We start from the raw sequence: 22,115 nt of genomic DNA on the forward strand, positions 1-22,115 counted from the left end.
AGTTTCATCATAGCGGTTGATGGTTTTTGCAACTGCACTTGAAGAAACGTTTAAAGTTCTTGAAATGTTCCGCTATCCTCTATATACCACCCCTACCTTGTCACAACCCAACTGATTGGCTCTAACGCTTTAAGAAGGAAGAAATTCCACAAATGAACTTTTAAGAAGGCACACCTGTTAAATGAAATGCATTCCAGGTGACTACCCCATGAAGCTGGTTGAAAGAATGCCAAGAGTGTGCAAGGCTGAAATCAAGGCAAAGGGTGGCTACTTTGAAGAATATCAAATATAAAATATATTTTGATTTGTTTAACACTTTTTTGGTTACTACATGATTATATGTGTTATTATAGAAACAATTTAGAAAAACCCTGGAATGAGTAGGTGTGTCCAAACTTTGACTGGTACTGTATGTAAATTGTACATTTACGTTTAAAAAAATAATAATTATTACATTTGCAAACATTTCTAAAAACCTGTTTTTGCTTTGTCATTATGGGGTATTGTGAGTAGATTGATGAGGGGGAAATTGTCATCCCTTTTAGAATAAGGCTGAAAAGTAACGAAATGTGATGGAAGTCAAGGTGTCTTAGATACTTTCTGAATGCACTGTATAATCTCAGACATAAATTACTGCATTTTACGACCATCCATAGAACATACTACAGTATATGAAACTGAATATCATGCACTCAGAAATGTAATTCCTCTGCTGAATGTGTAAAATACAAAAGTAGAGATATTTAGATGTTATGATCCTGTGAAGGCTGTATTGAAATCATGAGATTTTTTTTGTCCAGCAGTCACAAATATATTTTTTCCATGGCACATAAGACACCTGTCAAATTTGTGCCTGTCTTTGTGGACTAATCCATTGAGAAGGCCACAGGGATGACACGGTCCAAGAATATGGGGATTGTGGCTCAGATGCACAAGTTTCTCTCCAGAATGTGCTCTCTCCCTCCATTTCATGGGTATTCATTGTCTCATAACTTCCTTGTGTGCATTGTTTCTGTCTATCAATTCCCTATAATATATATATATATACACACACAGTAGATCACCAGTTGTAGCCTATATTTAAGGTTAATTCCCATAATTTCTAATCTACAAGGTTTGTTTGGTTACAGTAATTTCTGTTAATACATTCAATGTATTATCAGGCCTGAAAATGTACTTTTTGTTTAATTACCATATTTTCTCCAGCTAAAATTACACCAACAAAACAAAAAACAGATGAGCATGCTTTGTAATGTTTCAAAAACAAACATGTATTACTAGTAAGAAGTCATGTGGTATATTGTTTAACATACCATTTTTTTGTGACCTGAGCCTTTTAACCAGAATATCAAGATGAAACAAACATTTTCACCTGGCCCTTTAAGGGAGGGAGGTTACCGTGGTAACACTACTGGAGAGTCATGTCCCTGTAAGAGTGAGAGTCTGACTAATAGCTGTATTGTCTTCTCTTCCCTATCAGTTGAAACTCAAACATAGAAAAACAACCTAGTATGTGAACAAAACAATGTAAATAGCCAAGAAAGACAAGGACAAAGTCCCACTTCAGTAGACTTTCATTTCAAGTAAATTAGACCAACTTATGCCTGTGCACAGCACTTCTAAAAATGAATCGTTCACTCAGCTCTCTACATGCGCACAGCCCCTTGCCAGGCAGTGTTGCAGTTCGAGGTGAGATAGGATTTGTAGTTTGTTGACTTTACCAGCTATTAAACAAAATGGCAGAAATACTTTGAAAACAGCTACTGCAGCATTTACTTTGCTACAAATTAGATCATACATTACTATTTGTATTCACAAATGCGAGTGAAATGCTCACGCTGTGGAGCCGTGACCAACCGCCAAGGTGGCTGGTGAAACAGACATCTTACCCACCAATGCCAATATCGACCCGCAGGTGGCAGGTGTTCATTTTATTGTATTATTATTACAGTAATTTACATTTCTCAATGTCGGAGTGGACATGTTTTGAAGATCTCATAACCTGTGCTGCACTAGTGAAAATTATATTTATGAGTTTTGTCAATTTTAAATCGAATCAAATTTTGTTGGTCACATACACATGGTTAGCAGATGTTATTGCGAGTGTAACGTAATGCTTGTGCTTCTAGTTCCGACAGTGCAGCAATATCTATCAAGTAATCTAACAATTCCACAACATCTACCTAATTCACACACATCTAAGTAAAAGAATGGAATAAGAATATATCCATATAATATATGGATGAGCAATGACAGAGCGGCATAGGCAAGATGCCATAGATGGTATAGAAAACAGTATATTCAGTACATATGAGATGAGTAACGCAAGAGATGTAAACTATTAAAGTGCCATTATTAAAGTGACTAGTGATCCATTTATTAAAGTGGCCAATGATTTCAAGTCTGTATGTAGGCAGCAGCCTCTCTGAGCTAGTGATGACTTTTTAACAGTCTGTTGGCCTTGAGATAGAAGCTGTTTTTCAGTCTCTCTGTCCCAGCTTTAATGCACCTGTACTGACCTCGCCTTCTGGATGGTAGCGGGGTGAACAGGCAGTGGCTTGGGTGGTTGTTGTCCTTGATGACATTTTTGGCCTTCCTGTGACACCGGGTGCTGTAGGTGTCCTGGAAGGCAGGTAGTTTGCCCCCGCGCTGTGTAGACCGCATCACCCTCTGGAGAGCCCTGCGCTTGTGGGCGGTGCATTTGCCATACCAGGCTGTGATACAGCCCGGCAGGATGCTTTCAATGGGGCATCTGTAAAAGTTTGTAAGGGTTTTAGGTGACAAGCCAAATTTCTTCAGCCTCCTGAGGTTCACCACTCTGTCTGTGTGGGTGGACCATTTCAGTTTGTCCGTGATGTGTACATCGAGGAACTTAAAACTTTCCACCTTCTCCACTCCCATTGATGTTGATAGAGGGGTGCTCCCTATGCTGTTTCCTGAAGTCCATGATCATCTCCTTTGTTTTGTTAACGTTGGTTGAGAGGTTGTTTTCCTCACACCACACTCTGAGAGCCCTCACCCCCTTCCTGTAAGGCTGTCTCATCATTGTTGGTAATCAAGCCTACTACTGTTGTGTCGTCTGCAAACTTGATGATTGAGTTGGAGGCGTGCATGGCCACGCAGTCAAAAATTGGAAACAGGAAGTACAGGAGGGGGCTGAGCACGCACCCTTGTGGGGCCCCAGTGTTGAGGATCAGCGAAGTGGAGATGTGGTTTCTTACATTCACCACCTGGGGGCGGACCGTCAGGAAGTCCAGGACCCAATTGCACAGAGCGGGGTTCAGACCCAGGTCCTCAAGCTTAATGATGATCTTGGAGGGTACTATGGTGTTGAAGGCTGAGCTGTAGTCAATGAACAGCATTCTTACATAGGATTTCCTCTTGTCCAGATGGGATAGGGAAGTGTGCAGTTTGATGGCGATTGCATTGTCTGTGGACCTATTGGGGCGGTAAGCAAATTAAAGTGGGTCTAGGGTGACACGTAAGGTGGAGGTGATATGATCCTTGACTAGTCTCTCAAAGCACTTCAAGATGACAGAAGTGAGTGCTACGGTGCGATAGTTCAGAACATGTATTCATTGTCTTTTGTTTGAAATGCTCCTGTCAATGTTGAGTTAGTACACACACCTGATTATGCATATAGAAGTAGGACTAGTCGGCCTCCCGAGTGTCGCAGTACTAGCTGAGGTATTAGAGATCCTGGTTCAAGTCCAGGCTCTGTTGCAGCCGGCCGCGACCGGGAGACCCGCGGTGCCATGCACAATTGGCCCAGCGTCATCCGGGTTAGGGGAGGGTTTGGCCGGTAGGGATGTTCTTGTCCCATCGCACATTAGCAACTCCTGTGGCGCACAATGCACGCTGACACGGTCGCCAGGTGTACAGTGTTTCCTCAGACACATTGGTGCGGCTGGCTTCCCGGTTAAGTGGGCATTGTGTCAAAAAGCAGTTCGGCTTGGCAGGGATGTGTTTCGGCGGACACACGGCTCTAGACCTTCGTCTCTCCCAGGTCCGTACGGGGGTTGCAGCGATGGGACAAGACTGTAACTACCAATTGGATACCAAGAAATTGGGGAGAAAAAGGGGTAAAAAAAAAAAGTAGGACTAGTCTACATGACCTGCGTGCAAATGTAGGCCTATAAATGTGCCAATTTGGAGATATCTGATGATATTTATCATTGTCTTAACTCACCACCACTAATAAACTGTGCAGCTTCTTGAAGTATATTTTTCTTCACCTCAAACAGCAAGTAAATGAAGACTGTTTTTAGAATCTACTGAGAATCACAATAATTCCTAAAAGTATTTGAACAATATTTCCAGCTCTCTCCCTTTCAATGACCACTCCGCATGAAAGGGAAAATGTAATATCTGATCCAGTGGAAACGTCCTAAAATACCTGATTATTTCTTATCCCTTGCATAAATAGCCTACAGCTGGTGCGGGGATATTGCAGATTAACCACAGACAATGATCTAGAGATACAAGACTATTATACATTAAATTTAACTGTTCCACGAAAATCTGCATATGAAAATCATAACTGGCACGCAGATTGGTAGAAATGTTAAGATAAATTGGCACTCTAAATGGAAAAGGTTGCCGGCCGCTGGTGTAGCCTATTACCTACAACTTCAGGAGCATAACGGTAGAATCTGTGAAGGCCAGCAGCAGCGGGAGGAGGGTTCGGAACAGTTTTTTTTTTCTGGTTAGGCTATCTTGATCTCTGGCTCTCTCGAGTCATTTGTGTCTTAATTATTTAATGCAACAGCCGGATTAAAGCATCAGACAAATTCAGTACTTATAGCCTAGTTGATTTTCTTAAAACATATATGGAAAAATACACGTTTAAAAATTTCGACCAATCGAAGAAACGACTTCTTGTGGTCGACAAATTTTTTGTTGGTGTTGTCGGGGACAGCCCTAGTAGAAATGCAGGAAATTAGTTGTAGATGCCCAAAACAATTCTGAGGGAGGACACCCAGACCCACCGCCAGGTTATGCCCCCCCTCTTCTAAAGTTCAAAGTTGCGCCCCTGTGTTGTACACCAGTACAATATCCTTTACAACGCTGTTCCATGATAAGAAACAGACATAAAAAAGTTCCCTTTACACTGCATTTACCTCGATCTCTTACACAAACAATACCCATTCAGTTAACTGTATGTATACAGTATTAGGAAGGCATTTCTTACATGGAATAACAACTCAATATCATAAACAATTCTTACTGTGCTTCATTTCTCCTGTAAAACAGACAATGCCAATATAATTGACCTAAATCATATACCCCAGCAGAGTGCCTGTGACATCTTTACATGATATCTACCAACTAAACCGCTCTATGTGTCAGTCAACCTGACAGCAGTGAGACACCTTAAGCCCTTAAAGGGATTGACCGTGAAACACTGCCTTGTGCTGAGCCAAGACTGATATAAAACCTAACACATATTGTTAGCTGGTTAATGGCCTTGAGGTCATTGTCGGATAGACCATTTTTAACCTTTTACTACAGTGAGCTAAAACAGGGTCACACAGTGTTTCTTGGTAGTCTTTAACAAATCTACTGTGGAACAAAAGTAAACACCTCACAAAGATGGTTATGGGCTTATAAGAAAGAAGACACCTGTACAATGTCAGATATAGAGTTGAAATGTATTACATTTTGAGTTTGCATCCCAAATTTACACTTTATATACCTCACAGGAGACTGAAATATAAACAAAGCTGTTTGACATAAAAACATCGGATTTTCTGTGTAAAAAATAAAAAGTGTTTATTAATATATGAATAACATTTCACCCATGAGGCCACTTGGTCATCTGATTGCAGGAAAGTGCTACAGCAGTGTTAATTTTGGCAACAATAACTAAGACAAAACATATCTTCCCTGACGAAAACTAATGAAGATAATGAGACAAGATGCATTGAATAAACAATTAATATAAACACAATTATTTTCATTTTAGTTGACGTAAATGTGACAAGATGAGAATTCCATGTGAGTCTAACGGACAGTCAATTTGACATGAAGCACCTTTTCATTTGTTTTGTCCAATCATAAGCATGCATGGCTTTGCAGAATATTTAATGCAATCCTCTCATTGGCAGAATTAACATGCCCGGCTCTCCCACCAGCTCCCGGGCGGTCACTTCAGTCACTCGTCAATCTTTTGAACTGAGGCGCAGCAAGGACACTTCAATTGTAACTAACCTATATTAAAAACAATAATGTTCACTTTCTCTTACTTTCATGTAGGGCATTTTTTATTTGATCACATCTGTGTTGCTGTTATTGCGGTCCGCAAATGCGAGTGCAGTTGTTTTGAAAAAATTTGGAAATGTAAATTTTATGAATATTAGGAGTACAGGAATATTTCTGGCATTGTTCGAAAGCTCAGATTGTTCCCTATTTATGGGAATCTATGTTATTTACCCCAATCCTAAGGTTACAATGGGAATAAAAGAGCTGTATGCCTAAATTTTTTAACCTGTAGCCAATGTTTTATAGCCTAGGCTCGAGCTTTTGCTCGCCTGAGGTAGAGTATCTCATGATAAGCAGTAGACCACACTATTTACCAAGAGAGTTTTCATCTATATTTTTCATAGCTGTATAAGGCCATAAGCAAACAAGAAAATGCATATCCAGAGGTGGCGCTCCTAGTGGCCTGGGACTTTAATGCAAGGAAACTTAAATCCATTTTACCAAAATTTCTACCAGCATGTTAAATGTGCAACCAGAGGAAAAAAACTCAAAACAACTTTTATCCCACACACAGAGATGCAAACAAAGCTCTCCCTTGCCCTCCATTTGGAAAATCGGACCATAACTCTATCCTCCTGATTCCTGCTTACAAGCAAAAACGAAAGCAGGAAGCACCAGTGACTCGCTCAATAAGGAAGTAGTCAGATGACGCAGATGATAAGCTAAAGGACTGTTTCGCTAACACAGACTGGAATATGTTCCGGGATTGAGGAGGACATCACATCAGTCACTGGCTTCATCAAGAAGTGCATTGATGACATCGTCCACACAGTGACTGTACGTACATACCCCAACCAGAAGCCATGGATTACAGGCAACATCCTCACTGAGGTAAAGGGTAGAGCTGCCGCTTTCAAGGAATGGGACTCTATCCTGGACGCTTATAAGAAATTCTCTCCGATGAACCATCAAACAGGCAAAGCATCAATACAGGACTAAGATTGAATCGTACAACACCGGCGCCGACTCTCGTCGTTTTGGCAGGGCTTGCAAACTATTACGGACCACAAAGGGAAGCACAGCCGAGAGCTGCCCAGTGACACGAGCCTACCAGACAAGCTAAATAACTTCTATGCTCGCGAGGCAAGCAACACTGAAGCATGCACGTGAGCATCAGCTGTTCTGGACGACTGTGTGATCACACTCTCCGTAGCCAATGTAAGCAAGGCCTTTAAACAGGTCAACATTCACAAAGGCCGCAGGGTCAGACGGATTACCAGGATGTGTACTCCGAGCATGCGCTGACCAACTGGCAAGTGTTTTCACTGACATTTTCTACCTGACCCTGACTGAGTCTGTAATACCAACATGTTTCAAGCAGACCGCCATAGTCCCTGTACCCAAGAATACCAAAGTAGCCTGCCTAAATGACTAATGACCCGTAGCACTGCCTTCCATAGCCATGAAGTGCTTTGAAAGGCTGGTCATGGCTCACATCAACATCATTATCCCAGAAACCCTAGACACACTCCAATTTGCATACCGCCCCAACAGATCCACAGATGATGCAATCTCTATCGCACTCCACACTGCCTTTTCCCATCTGGACAACGACCGTTCCACAGGTGCACGTCCATTAATTGTTTCATTGAAAAAGCATGGGAAACAGTGTTTAAACCCTTTACAATGAAGGGTTGGGAAGTTATTTCTATTTTTACGAATTATCTTTGAAAGACAGGGTCCTGAAAAAGGGACATTTATTTTTTTGCTGAGTTTGCATACTTAATGAGTATATATTACATACTATATACCATTAGTTTATTTTAGTATACTGTAAACTAACGGTATCGTTTCAGTTGAGCGTACTAGAGCTTTGCCTGTCTATAGGAAGTTGATGCTGTTGCTATGTAACCTTTTGCTAGCTTGTTAGCATAACAAATTACTAGCTAAACATTTTAAGATTTCGGGTGTGTTTGTATATTCAATCTGGAGTACCAGAGCGTGCTCTGGGCGTTCGTAAATCCAGAGCGTTGTTAGATTGTCCATTCGTAAATTCAGAGCATTTCGCTCTTGAAGCGTTCAGAGCACACACAGGACACTCTGGCCGAGGAGTAGCACTGATCCGAGCGTAGTCAAGCAGTCAAGCACCCAAGCTAACTGGCTAACATGGGCTAGCTATTTCCAAACAAATGAGAGAACAACTCACTCAGACCATTTTACTCTTCCTAGTAGAGCTATTTACTGACACCGACCATATTCAGCGGGTGTTGAACGTTCGTAAATTCACCAGTTATTCTGCGTGAGAGTGCTCTGAAATCGGAGTAGTTAGCCAGAATTAACAATGCCCATTGAAAACACACAAGGACTATACCACTTAGCTAAGAACTAGTCAATAAATGTTTGGTAGCAGATAGTATATTTACTGTCTGGCAAGTTTGATGTATTAGTAGCCAACTAACAATAGGTAACTAGCTAACATACCGGTACTGCTGTAATGCTGTAATGCTATGCGGTTCGTAAGGATAGCGTAGCTAACAAATTGTCAGACAAAATAATCTGTAATGTAACTTATTTGAAAAGTCATAACTTTATTACATTGCTCAACATTTTCTTAACATTTGTTCATAATTAGTTAAAGCAATGAATTTGTATCCGCTCTCGTCGGACTTCGGCTGAATATTTTCCGCCATATTCTTCAAATCTGAAAACCACGCACATTTTCTGGAGAATTGCATTATGGGCCCTAAAAGTATGGAAATAGTGTCTACTGCATGTATACTTTGTATTTTGGCGAATCTAGTACAACATCCGGGAACTTTTGGCATACTAACTATATCCATACTATGACCAATAAGCATACTATATACTCAATTTGCGTCACAAATAGTATGGTTAGTGCGGTTAGTATACGTATTCGAACTTAGTTTAAGACTAAAACTATACCTAAAATATCTGACAAAATTAACACGGGTTTAAAGGGGAAGTTCGGGATTTTACAAGTTGATGTTAGATGTTGCCTCACCCTCAGGGTAGTCTATTGGCCAGGAGGAACCATGCTTCGGTTTTCTGTAAATAGCCACTACAAAATTCAGCTAACTTTATCCACATTAGCTAAACATCTAAATGGGAGTGATAGAGGGATGTGTACAATTGTCAGAATTTCATGGCCAAATCAACTGAAATCAATTCAAATCAACTCCATACTTGGTTTGTTTTGGACATTAATTAAAAGGCAAACACATGCCTTTATCACTTCCATTGATTGCTAGCTAGTGATGGCTAAAGTTCGCCGAAGTTTGGGAAATTTAGATTTCCGCCTAAATAGACATACCCAAAAGTAACTGCTATTCATGTGTAATTATATGATTCTGACATGCCAATACTTGGTATAGTTGGACAGAAAACATCTGGGAGTTTATGAGGAAATTATCAGAAGATAGATAGGAGTTACATAGTTCAGAATACATAAGATCAAGCACACACAAAATAACAGTTTATTTTTATTTTTAAAGGAATCTTTCATTGACAAGATATAAATGAATTATTGATGCCCAGAGCTGGAAACACATCAGATTTCCACAATGTGAACAATATCAGAAAAAAATGTGATTGATAGACCTAACAACTAGAAATGGGCAGATGTTTTAGTAAGTGGTGTCAAGTGTGGTCACGGGACGTTTCCAAGTGTCCCTAAACCTCTCCAAAGTGGTATATGTAAGTAAATTAGATAATTCCAGTGCTATTACATATTTGCAATCCCTAAATGCTATTTGTTCAGTATAAAAACACAATTTCTACCATATCAACCTCACTTAAACAGCTCCAACAATCGTCTTACTTTCAGCCATTCATCAGTCATTTGTGTAAGTGTGCATGTTGAGTGTCCTTCACTAAAAGCGTGCTGAAAGTCAGTTGTTAATTTGTTTACTGTGAAATAGCATTGTATCTGGTTAAACACAATTTTTCCCAAAAGTTTACTAAGGGTTGGTAACGGGGCGATTGGTTGACTATTTGAGCCAGTAAAGGGGGCTTTACTATTCTTGGGTAGCGGAATGACTTTTTCTTTCCTCCAGACCCGAGGGCACACACTTTCCTGTAGGCTTAGATTGAAGAGATGGCAAAAAGGATTGGTAATATTGTGGCAATGTTAGCCAGTTGAGCTAAAGCCTGCATGTCTTGGGCTAGTAACCGAAAGGTTGCTGGATCGAATCCCCGAGCTAACAAGGTAAAAATCTGTTGTTCTGCCCCTGAGCAAGGCAGTTAACCCAGTGTTCCCCGGTCGCCGATGATGTGGATGTCAATTAAGGCAGCCCCCCGCACCTCTCTGATTCAGAGGGGTTGGGTTAAATGCGGAAGACACATTTCAGTTGAATGCATTCAGTTGTACAACTAACTAGGTATCCCCCTTTCCTTTGAGGTTTCAGTCAAGGTGAATCCTCACACAAGCATGGTTCCGTTACGGTGGCTAAATTCGTTGTCAGGGCTGTGTCAACTTCAGTGGCATCAATTCCCTCTTTCTAAGGTGTTGTTAGCAACTGACCTCTAGGGAGTCAAACCCAACAGCCTTAATCACAAACCCAACAGTGTTTTGAGTTGTGGGTAAGTATAACCCAAAGTACACACCAAAACACAGGGGTGTTCAAAGTGACCTTACAGAGTGTTTAATAGGCAGTAAACCAGGCATTTCAAGAGCCTGTCCACAGCGGTTTATGGGTGTATCAGCCTGCACTACCAGTATGCTCTTCCCTGTATGCTGGTTGCCTCTTCTGTAGTGCTCATCATTAAACCATTGTTAGTCACGTAAGAAAAACACTCTTCAAGTAAACCATTGTCAGTCATGTAAGAAAAACACTCTTCAAGTAACCTATATTGAGGTTTATAGGCATAGTAGTGTCCAGCCTTTATTTGAGTCCTTTCCAGGACCATCCTCTTTAGAGAAATCATGCTTTATACGTTGCAACAACAAAAACACTTTTTTTCCCCAGTCTGAATATTCCTTAAACATAGTTGATCATTTTGGCCTTAGAATTTCAAATTCCATTGGTTAATTCGATTTTTTGCACTTTGACCCCTAAACGAGCTACAAACCTGTCTATCCCTTGTTTTCACAATATATGCATCAAAGCATTAAAAAAGGGGTTACTAGATTCTGAAATGACATCTCTTCCTTTTTTTCCCCAAGATCTGCTGCCCTGTGTTTATAACATTTTATGTATATTGGCTGCCAGATACTTTCAATGCAGGCAAGGTTGGGAAAAAGGGGGATCCCAACCAATAAATACAGAATTCTGGCAGCCCCAAAAGTAGGTAAGCACATTCTTGAGGTGTTGTCAGATGTGTATCGTAACTCACTTGGGTGAATCATTTTGTCTTTAAAAAGGGGAGTGTTATGGTCTTACCTGTCCATATTCAGTAGCGAAAACCACCACGCCTCCAGAGCAAGAGGAAACAGTGCTGGGGAGGTACTGTTCTTCCTCGCGTAACCACACACGAGCGCCCTGTGTAAAAAAGACAAATAGTCACCATTGAGACTAGTGTCTCTTTTTCAAGGGAGCACTGCATATACAATTTCATAGAACAAAAAAATTGAATACTATAGAATAAAGTAAAATACAGCACAACACAAATTTTACAAATTGCGCAAATTACTAAATTACTGTAAATTCACATGGCCATACTTCCTCGACTCGTATTCACTCAGCAACTGGAACATCTTAATAGGAACATTAAACAACTGGAAAGTAAGGTTCCTAAACTTGTAATGAATATAATCAACTGATATAATCTTGCAGAACTCAACATCACAGACCACAACATCAAACGATCAAAAAACAAACTTTTAGTATAGCAAAAAACAAACTGCCCAGTATAACAATAAAATCACACTGGTCTTTGTTTTATCACCTCAGATATACAGTACCAGTCAAAAGTTTGGACACACCAACTCATTCAAGGGTTTTTCTTTATTCATACTATTTTCTACATTGTAGAATAATAGAGAAGACATCAAAACCATGAAATAACAAGTGACGAAATAACGAATAAAATTTGAGATTCTTCAAAGTAGCCACCCATTGCCTTGATGACAGTGCCTTTCAACGTGGCACTGTCATAGGATGACACCTTTCCAGCAAGTCAGTTCGTAAAATGTTTGCCCTGCTAGAGCTGCCCCGATTAACGCTACAGCATATAATGACATGCTAGACGATTCTGAGCTTCCAACTTTGTGGCAACAGTTTGGAGAATGCCCTTTCCTGTTTCCTGCATGACAATGCCCCAACAAAGCAAGGTCCATACAGAAATGGTTTGTCGAGATCGTTGTGGAAGAACTTGACTGGCCTGCACAGAGCCATAACCTCAACCCCATCGAAATCCTTTGGGATGAATTGGAATGCCAACTGCGAGCCAGACCTAACCAACTGACAACATCCGTGCCCGACCTCACTAATGCTCTTTTGGCTGAATGAAAGCAAGTCCCCAATGTTTGAACTTCTAGTGGAAAGCCTTCCCAGAAGACTGGAGGCTGTTATGCAAGCATGATTCCATGATTTTGGAATGAGATGTTCGACAACCGGTGTCCACATACTTTTGGTCATGTAGTAGAGCATTTAGCAAAAAAAAACATGATTATTTGTCTCTCTGAAATGAAACCATCAAGTGATAGACATGTATTTGTTTAAAATCTGTCATTGAACAACCCCATTCCACGATTAGATAGTGAAAAAACACACCAATATCTTTCAAATCAAATCAAATGGTATTTGTCACATGCGGCGAATACAACAGGTGTAGACCTTACCGGGAAATGCTTCCTTAAAAGCCCTTAACCAACAATGCAGTTCAAGAAATAGAGTTAAGAAAATATTTACAAATAAACTAAAGTACATTTTTTAAATAAAAGTAACACAATAAAATAACAATAACGAGGCAATATAGAGGGGGTAGAACCGATTCAATGTGCGGGGGTACAGGTTAGTCGAGACAATTTCTACATGTAGGTAAAGTGACTATGCATTGATAATAAAGAGTGAGAGGCAGCAGTGTAAAAACAAAATCAAAAGGGGGGGGGGGGGGGGGGGGGGGGTCAATGTAAATAGTAACGGGTGTCGTCGTCGGAAGAGACCAAGGCGCAGCGTTCTTTGAGTTCTACATAATTGAATAATGAAGTGAAACTTAGAAAGGACTAAACAATAAAGAATAACAACGACCGAACAGCTTCGATGTGCAAACTCCCTGCACACAAACAAAGAACAAGATCCCACACAGAAGGAGGGAAAAGGGCTGCCTAAGTATGATCCCCAATCAGAGACAACGATAGACAGCTGCCTCTGATTGGGAACCACACTCGGCCAGAAACAAAGAAATACAAAACCTAGAAATAAAGAACATAGAATGCCCACCCAAATCACACCCTGACCAAACCAAATAGAGACTAAAAAAGGCTTTCTAAGGTCAGGGTGTGACAGGGTGGCCATTTGATTAATTGTTCAGCAGTCTTATGGCTTGGGGGTTCAGTGACTTTAGGTGGATAAATAATTTCTTTAAACAATAAAATATAATTTACCAACATTTCTGAAAATGGATACGTGCATTCAGAAAGTATTCGGACCCCGTGACTATTTCCACATTTTGTAACGTTACAGCCTTATTCTAAACTGAATTAAATAAATAAAAAATCCTCATCAATCTACACACAACACCCCATAATGACAAAGCAAAAACAGGTTTGGAGAAATTTTTACAAATGTATAAAAAAACAAAACAGAAATACCTTATTTACATAAGTATTCATACCCTTTGGTATGAGACTCGAAATTGAGCTCAAGTGCATCCTGTTTCCATTGATCATCCTTGAGATGTTTCTAAAACTTGATTGGAGTCCACCTTTGGTCAATTCAAATGATTGGACAAGATTTGGAAAGGCACACGCCTGTGTATATAAGGTCCCACAGTTGACAGTGCATGTCAGAGCAAAAACTAAGTCATGAGGTCAAAGAAATTGTCAGTAGAGCTCCGAGACAGGATGGTGTTGAGGCACAGATCTGGGCAAATGGAAGAAGTTTGGAAACACCAAAAATGTTCCTAGAGCTGACCAAACTGAGCAATCGGGGGAGAAGTGCTTTGGTCAGGGAAGTGACCAAGAACCCGATGGTCACTCTGACAGAGCTCCAGAGTTCCTCTGTGGAGATGGCAGAACCTTCCATAAGGACAACCATCTCTGCAGCACTCCACCAATCAGGCCTTTATGGTAGAGCGGCCAGACGGAAGCCACTCCTCAGTAAAAGGCACCTAAAGGACTCTCAGACAATGAGAAACAAGATTCTCTGGTCTGATGAAACCAAGATTGGACTCTTTGGACTGAATGTCTCGAGGAAATCTGGTACCATCCCTACGGTGAAGCATGGTGGTGGCAGGCATCATGCTGTGGGGATGTTTTTCAGCGTCAGGGACTGGGAGACCAGTCAGGATTGAGGAAAAGATTAATGGAGCAAAGTACAGAAAGATCCTTGATGAACATCTGCTCCAGAGCGCCCAGGACCTCGGACTGGGGCAAAGGTTCACCTTCCAACAGGACAACGACTCTAAGCACACAGCCAAGACAACGCAGGAGTGGCTTTAGGACAAGTCTCTGAATGTCCTTAAGTGGCCCAGCCAGAGCCCGGACTTGAACACGATCAAACATCTCTGGAGAGACCTAAAAATAGCTGTGCAGTGACACTCCACTTCCAATCTGACATAGCTTGAGAGAATATGCAGAGAAGAATGGGAGAAACTAAATACAGGTGTGCCAAGCTTGTAGTGTCATACCCAAGAAGACCCGAGGCTGTAATCGCTGCTAAAGATGCTTCAACAAAGTACTGTGTAAAGAGTCTGAATACTTATGTAAATGTGATATTTCATTTTTAAAATATTTTTTAAATAAATTTGCAAACATTTCTAAAAACCTGATTTTGCTTTGTCATTATGGGGTATTGTGTGTGGATTGATGAGGGGGAAAAATGATTTCATCCATTTTAGAATAAGGCTGTAAAATCAAGGGGTCTGAAAACATTCCGAATGCACTGTATATAGCATTTTGGAATGAAACTCTTACACATTGCAGCTTTGAACTTCTGAACCCCCTTACACGGAATGCTCATTATCAAAAACTCCCGTGTATGTCACAGCGGCTGATGACTAATCGCTTTTGACAGGCAGCTGCATTGCCCTCTCTGCATAGCGTTGACCTTTCCCTTAGCCAATAGGGTCACAGCTGTCGGGAACTGGGAAACGTATTACGGATTCAGGTTACAGGAGGTTGATACCTGGGGCACACTTCAGCACACTCAGGAGAGCAGTAAACATTGTCGTATATTGAGGCCTTTAATGAGCGTGGACGATTGTGGTGGAACACTACTTCCGAAGAGGCTTCTATCTAATGTGACCTAGAGGTTTTGTGCTTTTTTTGTTGTTGTGAATGTTCACATCTTTACAGCTGGATAATTACTAATTACTCAAGTTGTTTTTTTCTCCGTGAGCCCAACTTGGAACTGGCAACCCACTGGACATACGTTTTTACTGGGTGTATATGAACAGAAGTAGAAGTGTGTAAAATATTACTGTTCTCAAATGTTTAATTCCAGCTGATCGGAGGTCTCTTTAGCTATTCACCGCCTGATGCCAAAGCTACACTTGGGATATGGAAAACTGATCCTAGATAAGAGCTTATAGAGGCAATCTCTGCCAAGAGCGATCCACTGCCCTCTCTTTGACTCTCAGACAACGAGTTTCACTTTGCACATAATATGACCACTATCAGTCAGGCAGTCAATAATCTCATATCTTTGAATTAAATGAAAATTAATGGATGTCGTTCTTTTTTTCTTCTGTTTTAAGCTCAAGCCGCCCTCTAGCAGTTCCCCCCTGCCCATGAAGAGAGTAGCTTTGTACCAAACCAAATAACTAGGAGGCCTCCGGTGATGCCTCTTAAATGCATAGCCATATGTGTGCCGTACCCATTACTGTGACCGGCCAATGTTAATGAGAAAAACATACTGTGCTTTTTGAAGAATGGTTTGGCAAGGGCCAGGGGGGTCCCCCTATTGAACTGGGCCAATGATTGACCCCTGACCCCTGACCCCTGACCAATAAGCCCTACACCTGACTGACTAGGATGACTAGCTGAGTTCTGTCTGAACCGGCATCTGACTGAGAAGAGATGAAAGGAAGAGAGAGATAGAGAGGGATTCCAACTGTTTCCCCTTCACCTACCCACCCACCCAGCCAACCACCAACCCACACAGGTTGCATGTCTACCCTATCAGCAGTGTATCAATGGAGAGCAGTAAGTTGTTCTAATCTAAACCCTCGACAGACTCCCGCTGAAGAGAGAAAACACACACGTTAGAAGAACAAGGGATCACCTCGGAAGAGATAAATCTGGACTACAGGGGAAACTCATAAAGGAACACATCTTTCGATATGAGAAATGTGACTGATTAACTTTTTTCAAAGCAATAGGATTTCAAAGATTTTAGAGAAAAATAAGTATTTTAAAATTAGTTTACAAAACATTAAGAGCACCTGCTCTTTATATGATATACAGTGCCTTGCAAAAGTATTCATCCCCCGTGGCGTTTTTTTTTTTTTTTTTGCATTACAACATGTAATTTAAATGGATTTTTATTTGGACTTCATGTGATGGACATACACAGAATAATCCAAATTGGTGAAGTGAAATGAAAAAAATGAATGAAAAAAAAAATCGATGTAAAAACGGAAAGATGGTGCATATGTATTCACACCCGTTGCTATGAAGCCCCTAAATAAGATCTGGTGCAACCAATTACCTTCAAAAGTCACATAATTAGTTAAATAAAGTCCACCTGTGTGCAATCTAAGTGTCACATGATCTGTCGCACGATCTCAGTATATATGTATACACCTGTTCTGAAAGGCCCAAGAGTCTGCAACACCACCAAGCAAGGGGCACCACCAAGCAAGTGGCACCATGAAGACCAAGGAGCTCTCCAAACAGGTCAGGTACAAAGTTGTGGAGAAGTACAGATCAGGGTTGGGTTATAAGAAAATATCAGAAACTTTGAACATCCCACAGAGCACCATTAAATCCATTATTAAAAAATTGAAAGAATATGGCACCACAACAAACCTGCCAAGAAAGGGCCGCCCACCAAAACTCACAGACCAGGCAAGGAGGGCATTAATCAGATAGGCAACAAAGAGACCTAAGATAACCCTGAAGGAGCTGCAAAGCTCCACAGCGGAGATTGTAGTATCTGTCCATAGGACCACTTAAGCCGTACACTCCACAGAGCTGGGCTTTATGGAAGAGTGGCCAGAAAAAATCCATTGCTTAAAGAAAAAAATAAGCAAACACGTTTGGTCTTCACCAAAAGGCATGTGGGACACTCCCCAAACATATAGAAGAAGGTACTCTGGTCAGATGAGACTACAATTTAGCTTTTTGGCCATCAAGTAAAACACTATGTCTGGCGCCAACCCAACACCTCTCATCACCCCAAGAACACAATCCTTACAGTGAAGCATGGTGGTGGCAGGGACTGGGAACTGGGCAGAATTTAAGGAATGATGGATGGCGCTAAATACAGGAAAATATGTTGCATCTTCAAAGTGGTAGGCATGTTGTGAAAATCAAATGATACAAACCCCCCAAAAATCTATTTTAATTCCAGGTTGTAAGGCAACAAAATAGGAAAAATGCCAAGGGGGGTGGATACTTTTGCAAGCCACTGTAGACTGATCAGGTGAATCCAGGTTAAAGCTATTATCTGTTATTAATGTTATTAATGTCACTTGTTAAATCCACTTCAATCAGTGTAGATGCAGGGGAGGAGACAGGTAAAATAAGGATTTCTAAGCCTAGAGACAATTGAGAGTTGCCTTTTTGAACAGGGTATGGTTGTAGGTGCCAGGCACACGGGTTTGTGTCAAGAATTGCAACACTGCTGGGTTTTTCCACACTCAACAGTTTGCCATGTGTATCAAAAATGGGCCACCACCCAAAGGACATCCAACCAACTTGACACAATTGTGGGAAGCATTGGAGTTAACATGGGCCAGCATTCCTGTGGAACGTTTTTAATACCTTGTAGAGCCCATTCCCCGAAGAATTTAGGCTGGTCTGAGGTGCAAGCGGAGGAAGGCGTTCTTAATGTTTTGTATACTCAGTGTATATCACTGTATGAGAATAAACAGAATTGCTAAGGGAAAGTATTACGAGGTTTGCGGTGACTCACAAAATCAAACTATCTACAGTGCCTTCAGAAAGTATTCCTACCCCTTGACTTATTCCACATTTTGTTATGCAACAGCCTGAATTCAAAATGGGCTTAATAAATTTCCTTCTCACCCATTGGAAAACAAAGTGAAAACATGAAATATCTAATTTACATAGGTATTCACATACCTGAGCATCCATGTGAGAACCATCTTCGGCAGCGATTAAAGCTGTGAGTCTTTCTGGGTAAGTCTGTAAGAGTTTTGCACACCTGGATTGTATAACATTTTCCCATTATTCTTTTCAAAATTATTCAAGCTTTGTCAAATTGGTTGTTGATAATTGCTAGACAACCATTCTCAAGTCTTTCCATAGATGTTCAAGCAGAGTTAAGTCAAAACTGTAACTCGTCCACTCAGGAACATTCACTATCTTCTTGGTAAGCAACTCCAGTCTAGATTTGGCCTTGTGTTTTAGGTTCTTGTCCTGCTGAAAGGTGAATTCATCTCCCCGTGTCTGGTGGAAAGCAGACTGAACCAGGGTTTCCTCTAGGAATTTGCCTGTGCTTAGCTCCATTCTGTTTGTTTTTTATCCTGAAAAACTCCCCAGTCCTTAACTATTTCAAGCATAACCATAACATGATGCAGCCAACACTATGCTTGCAAATATGGAGTGTGGTACTCACTGGTGTGTTTTATTGGATTTGTCCCAAAAATAACACTTCGTATTCAGGACAAAAAGTGAATTGCTTTGCCACATTTTTGAAATATTACTTAGGTGCCCTGTTGCAAACTGGATACATGTTTTGGAATATTTTTATTCTGTACAGGCTTCCTTATTTTCACTCTGTCAATTATGTTAGTATTGTGGACTAACTACAATTTTGTTGATCCGTCCTCAGTTTTCACCTATCACAGCCATTAAACTCTGTAACTGTTTTAAACTCACCATTGGCCTCATGGCGAAATCCTTAAGCAGTTTCCTTCCTCTCCGGCAACTGAGTATCTTTCTAGGTAATAGGTGTATTGATACTCAATCCAAAGTGTAATTAATAACTTTGCAATGCTCAAAGGGATATTCAATGTTAACATTCTTTGTGAGGCATTGGAAAACCTCCCTGGTTTTGTGGTTAAATCTGTGTTTGAAATTCACTGTTCGACTGAGGGACCTTACAGATAATTGTAATGGGGGGTACAGAGATGAGGTAGTCATTCAAAAATCATGTTAAACATTATTATTGCACAGTCCATGCAACTTATTATGTGACTTGTTAAGCACATTTGTACTCCTGAATTTACATAACAAAGTGGGTTAAATAGTGGGTTGAGACTCAAGACATTTCAGCTTTTCAAAAACATAATTCCACTTTGACTTCATGGGGTATTGTGTGTAGGTCAGTGACAAAATAATCGAAATTGAATCCATTTAAATTCAGGCTGTAACACAACAAAATGTGGAAAAAGTCAAGGGGTGTGAATACTTTCTGAATGCACTGTAAACGTGTTACAAAATACTTTGTGCTAACATTAGTGTTAACAGTTATGTTAACTGTCAAAGTTATCCTGTGATGTCACAAAGGAACTCAGGTTTACTAATGACCTCCCACTGGCTCTGGAACTTCCGGCGCCAACAGAGATGGCCGCCTCACTTCGCGTTCCTAGGAAACTATGCAGTATTTTGTTTTTTTACGTGTTATTTCTCACATTGGTACCCCAGGTAATCTTAGGTTTTATTACATACAGTTGGGAGGAACTACTGGATATAAGAGCAACGTCAACTCACCATCATTACGACCAGGAATACGACTTTCCCGAAGCGGATCCTGTGTTTTGCCCACCACCCAGGTCAATGGATCGGATCCCAGCCGGCGAACCGAAACAACGATGCCGTAAAAGGGGCAGACGAAGCGGTCTTCTGGTCAGGCTCCGGAGACGGGCACATCGCGCACCGCTCCCGAGCATACTACTCGCCAATGTCCAGTCTCTTGACAACAAGGTTGATGAAATCCGAGCAAGGGTAGCATTCCAGAGAGACATAAGAGACTGTTCATAAGAGAGTTCTTTGCTTCACGGAAACATGGCTCACTCGAGACACACTATCGGAGTCGGTGCAGCCAGCTGGTTTCTTCACGCATCGCGCCGACAGAAACAAGCATCTTTCTGGTAAGAAGAGGGGCGGGGGGGTATGCTTTATGATTAACGAGACGTGGTGTGATCATAACAACATACAGGAACTCAAGTCCTTCTGTTCACCTGACTTAGAATTCCTCACAATCAAATGTCGACCGCATTATCTACCAAGAGAATTATCTTCGATTACAATCACAGCCGCATATATTCCCCCCCAAGCAGACACATCGATGGCCCTAAACAAACTTTATTTGACTCTATGTAAACTGGAAACCACATATCCCGAGGCTGCATTCATTGTAGCTGAGGATTTTAACAAGGTTAATCTGAAAACAAGACTCCTTAAATTCTATCAGCATATCAATTGTGCTACCAGGGCTGGTAAAACCCTGGATCATTGTTATTCCAACTTCCGCGACGCATATAAGGCTCTCCCCCGCCCTCCTTTCGGGAAAGCTGACCACGACTCCATTTTGTTGCTCCCTGCCTATAGACAGAGACCAAAACAGGAAGCTCCCGCGCTCAGGTCTGTTCAACGATGGTACGACCAATCTGATTCCGCGCTTCAAGATTGCTTCGATCACGTGGATTGAGAAATGTTCCGCATTGCGTCAAACAACAACATTGATGAATACGCTGATTCAGTGAGCAAGTTTATTAGCAAGTGCATCGGCGATGTCGTACCCACAGCAACTATTAAAACATTCCCAAACCAGAAACCGTAGATTGATGGCAGCATTCGCGCGAAACTGAAAGCACGAACCACTGCTTTTAACCAGAGCAAGGTGACCGGAAACATGACCGAATACAAACAGTGTAGCTATTCCCTCCGCAAGGCAATCAAACAAGCTAAGCGTCATTATAGAGACAAAGTAGAGTCGCAATTCAATGACTCAGACACAAGAGGTATGTGGCAGTATCTACAGTCAATCACGGGTTACAAAAAGAAAACCAGCCCCGTCGCGAACCAGGATGTCTTGCTCCCAGACAGACTAAACAACTTCTTTGCTCGCTTTGAGGACAAAACAGTGCCACTGACACAGCCCGCTACCAAAATCTGTGGACTCTCCTTCACTGCAGCCGACGTGAGTAAAACATTTAAACGTGTTAACCCTTGCAAGGCTGCAGGCCCAGACAGCATCCCCAGCCGCTTCCTCAGAGCATGCGCAGACCAGCTGGCTGGTGTGTTTACGGACATATTCAATCAATCCTTATCCCAGTCTGCTGTTCCCACATGCTTCAAGAGGGCCACCATTGTTCCTGTTCCCAAGAAAGCTCACTTCCGTCATCATGAAGTGCTTTGAGAGACTAGTCAAGGACCATATCACCTCCACCCTTCCTGACACCCTAGACCCACTCCAATTTGCTTACCGCCCCAACAGGTCCACAGACGACGCAATCGCAACCACACTGCACACTGCCCTAACCCATCTGGAATACCTATGTGAGAATGCTGTTCATCGACTACAGCTCAGCATTTAACACCATAGTACCCTCCAAACTTGTCATCAAGCTCAAGACCCTGGGTCTCGACCCCGCCCTGTGCA

The 22,115-nt window shown here is 41.4% G+C and overlaps 1 protein-coding gene across 1 annotated transcript in view; it reads right to left on the reverse strand.

Moving 5' to 3' along the window:
• myo10 (myosin X) overlaps positions 1-22,115 on the reverse strand; it is a 266,652-nt gene that overhangs the window by 183,282 nt on the left and 61,255 nt on the right. The window contains exon 2 of the mRNA XM_039003646.1: positions 11,601-11,699. Within this exon, the coding sequence (XP_038859574.1) occupies positions 11,601-11,699 (99 nt within the window). The remainder of the gene's footprint in view (positions 1-11,600; positions 11,700-22,115) is intronic.

This window comes from Salvelinus namaycush, chromosome 11 (genome assembly GCF_016432855.1).
Source record: "Salvelinus namaycush isolate Seneca chromosome 11, SaNama_1.0, whole genome shotgun sequence".
Classification (NCBI taxonomy): Eukaryota; Metazoa; Chordata; class Actinopteri; order Salmoniformes; family Salmonidae; genus Salvelinus; species Salvelinus namaycush.